At 32.5% G+C, this 3,775-nt stretch overlaps 1 protein-coding gene across 1 annotated transcript; it reads left to right on the top strand.

Annotated features, from left to right (window-relative positions):
• The first annotated feature begins 1,488 nt into the window (after positions 1 to 1,488).
• Positions 1,489 to 3,488, top strand: LOC118049519 (expansin-A10). Its single transcript, XM_035059522.2, has 4 exons — positions 1,489 to 1,786; positions 1,962 to 2,092; positions 2,213 to 2,501; positions 2,598 to 3,488. Exons 2-4 carry the CDS (start codon positions 1,966 to 1,968, stop codon positions 2,905 to 2,907), a joined length of 726 nt encoding a protein of 241 aa, XP_034915413.1. The 5' UTR covers positions 1,489 to 1,786; positions 1,962 to 1,965; the 3' UTR covers positions 2,908 to 3,488.
• Positions 3,489 to 3,775: the final 287 nt, after the last annotated feature.

Below are 3,775 nucleotides of genomic sequence, written 5' to 3'. Positions count from 1 at the left end.
TTAACACCATCATTTTAAAATAATCAAAAAGCACTTAAAAAGTATAACTAAGCACTTTAAAAGTATCAATTCAATGTTTTTTATAAAGTATCATGTTAATTAATTAATTAAAGTATGCATTGACAAAATAATAAAAAAGCACTTAAAAAGTATCAATAAGAACTTTAAAAGTATCAATTTGTTTTTATAAAGTATCATGTTAATTAATTAAATAAAGTATGCATTGACAAAATAATCAATAATCACTTAAAAAGTATTAATTAATTAAAACATGTCTTTTTAATAATAATTTGAGGTAATTAAAATAATTATTTTCAAGATGAAATAATTTAAACTCAGGAAAAAAAAATTGAATTTCTCAAGACAAGATACTCTTTTACTTATTCATTAATGTTTTTGATGAAAATATATTTTTTATTAGAAGCATGTTTTTTAAAATAAAAAATTATCATTCAATGTTTAATACCAGCATTCCTATCCAATATTATACATATACCACTATGATCGTCTATAATGTGACATTGAATAAGTTATAAAAATCATCTCTAGTCAACATTATTTTGAATAAGTAGTAAAAATCATCTCTAGTCAACATTATTTTCTTCTTCAATTAAGGCAAAAGCCAAAGAAAAAAAAATCTCATTGTCTATATTAAAAGCAATTATAATCAATAATTTTTCACTGAACCACCTTTCATGCATATGAGTGTCATCCACATTTATAATTGGCCTAAAAGATTTAAAGCTCTCAATTGTAGGACTAAATGCCCATAAAATTCTATCAAAAACAATTTTTCATTATCAAGTTATTCATTATGTTCCCACTCAACAATTGTCCTAGGACTTGATTCTTGTAAAGCAAAAAAATAATCTAGTTAACATTTCAAATGAGTTCTCACATGTTTTAAAAATTTCATCAAATAACTTTTATTTTATAGCTCTGTCTTATAGTAAGAAATTTTAAACTTATAATGCATTTTTTTTTTTTTTGTATATTGAAAACAATATAAGCAAGTTATATTGAATAAGAATTGAAACTGTTAATGCAGTAAATTTTATATCAAGTTGATAGTGGTTTTTTTTTTTTATGTATATATTGATACTTGTGTTTTAACATTTCAATATTGTTATCTCAAAGAATTTGATCTTTTATGGTATGGGGATTAATGTCCGAGGAAGGATTGGAAGCAATAAACATATTGTAATTAAATAAATATTTGGTTTGAATGTTAAATTTAATATTCAAGTGAATGTTGTCATTATTCAATAACATTCACCACATTATTTTTAGTTTTAAAAATTTATCCAACTACTAAATCACCAGCTGATTTTATACAATAAACGGATTAATCATTATAAATCATATGACGTCATGCCAACCTCATCTTCATTATTACTAGGCAACCTCATCTTCATTATTACCAGGCACATTGTAATAAAATATTTCAGGCCTGAATTAGTAAAGAAAAGAACGCTAACCGAGCAGAGCCATTCACCATGTCCCACCCAGAGTTATTGACAGTTCCATAATGGACAGCTTCAAAACCACTCGGTTCCAGGTTTTGAATCTCGAAAAAAACCACTTTCAGACCCTTAAAACCAAATTCTCCATTGTTTCCACAAATCTGAACAAAGTAAAAACCACTTAACAGTTGTATGGCCCCTTTTGCTGAAAGCTAGTCTGGTTTTTTTAATCAGGTTCAGGTGTGATGTTGACTGACTTCTATTTATTCCGCTCAAGCCTCCTCTCCACTCTTCATTTCCCACAATTACTATCTTTTTCCAAGGTTTATCGTTTTCTACTAACACTATCTTTTTCCTTTTTCCCTTTTCCCTTTTCCTTTCGTTTTCCTTAATTACTAGCAAGATTTTTATTTATTTATTTATTTAGTATTGCTGTACTTTTATTTTTAAGCAGGTGAAATGTGACATTGCCTGAGGGGTTCATATAATTTCGTGCAGGAAAATGGCTCTTTTTGGGTTTCTTTTAGTGGGGTTTCTCTCCATTGTCTCGTCTGTTCATGGATATTATGGAGGTTGGATTAACGCACATGCCACCTTCTATGGAGGCGGCGATGCTTCAGGGACAATGGGTATGTTACTGGTGTATGTTTTTTCCCAAGAAAATCATATTGTACATGCAGGTTCTATCATGTGTAATCTCCTTGAACTGCCGTCCTAGCTAACCTTGGCTTGGTTATTTACGTTTCAAGGCGGGGCTTGTGGCTATGGAAACCTGTACAGCCAGGGTTATGGAGCTAACACAGCAGCACTGAGCACTGCATTGTTCGACAATGGTCTGAGCTGCGGGGCTTGTTTTGAGATCAGATGTGTGAATGACCCTAAGTGGTGCCTGCGTGGCTCCATTGTGGTCACTGCCACTAACTTCTGCCCTCCCGGAGGCTGGTGTGATCCTCCCAACAAGCATTTTGATCTCTCTCAACCTGTCTTCCAGCACATTGCCCAATATAGAGCCGGAATCGTCCCAGTAATTTACAGAAGGCATGCTAAGCAACAACTTACCGTGCCTTCATTTAATTTATTAATTACGTTCAGAGTTTTTTTTAATCTAATCATTAAGGCCATGGTTTATCATAGGGTAAGATGCAGGAAGAGTGGAGGCATTAGGTTCACCATCAATGGCCACTCATACTTCAATTTAGTCCTGATCACCAACGTTGGCGGCGCCGGTGATGTGCGTTCTGTGGCCATCAAGGGTTCAAGAACTCGATGGCAGGCAATGTCAAGAAACTGGGGCCAAAATTGGCAGAGTAATACTTACCTTGATGGGCAAAGTCTCTCTTTTCTAGTCACCACAAGTGATGGTCGCAGAGTGGTTTCTTACAATGTTGCCCCTGCTGGCTGGTCCTTTGGACAGACATACAGTGGAGGGCAGTTTAGGTACTAGACACGATCACACATCACAGCCACAAGAGTAAGATATATATAGGGTTAATATTTGCGATGAATTGGCCCTTCCCGCTTTCCTATAATTGCGAGTTTCTGCAGTTGAAGATGGCTGGCATTAGATTCGAGCCTCGAGACTGCATTTTTTTTTTTATGCAAGAGTGAGTAATATGTGCGTCCAGAGGCAGCTGCACGAACATTTAAAATACAAATAGAACTGCAAGTAAATCAAAATGTTTGTGGTGACAAAAAAAAAAAGAAAAAAAAGAGATAAAATAAGGCTTTTAATTCTTCTTGCTTGAGTAAGTGTGTGAGGTCACAGTATGAAGGCCCTTAGTTCGGTACTGTGCCCTAGCTCGTTTGTATCCAACCAGTTATTAAATGCACAGGCAATGTCATTTGTAACGAAAGGGAGATCTCAACCTTCTCTTTTTCCTCTCTTTCCCGTGTTTATTACTTTCCATAAATCATTTAAGTGATTAATTTGTTGGTAGAATATTACAATTTTGAATAATAAATCCATGTACTTGAGGGGCACGTATTTAAAAAAAATAAAGAATTAACAAATTACAATAGTCTCAATGATCTTGTAGATGGGGATGTATAAATTGTTAAACTCCAAGTATTTAACCTTCTTTGTTTTTATTTATTGATATTCAATACATACATAAAAATAAGCTCAAATTATCATACTTCAACAGAAAATTTAAATACTTATTTAATAAGAATTCTAATTAATTATTTAAACAAGAATTCTCCTTTAAAAAAAGTCTTTTTAAGTGCAAATATCAAATAATATTCTAATATTGAGATTGTCTTTTATTATTGTTATTATTATTAATGTGAGTATTCAAGTCTTGTACATATTT

The sequence above is a fragment of the Populus alba genome, chromosome 17 (genome assembly GCF_005239225.2).
Source record: "Populus alba chromosome 17, ASM523922v2, whole genome shotgun sequence".
Classification (NCBI taxonomy): Eukaryota; Viridiplantae; Streptophyta; class Magnoliopsida; order Malpighiales; family Salicaceae; genus Populus; species Populus alba.
This window is presented reverse-complemented; position numbering and strand designations above follow the sequence as displayed.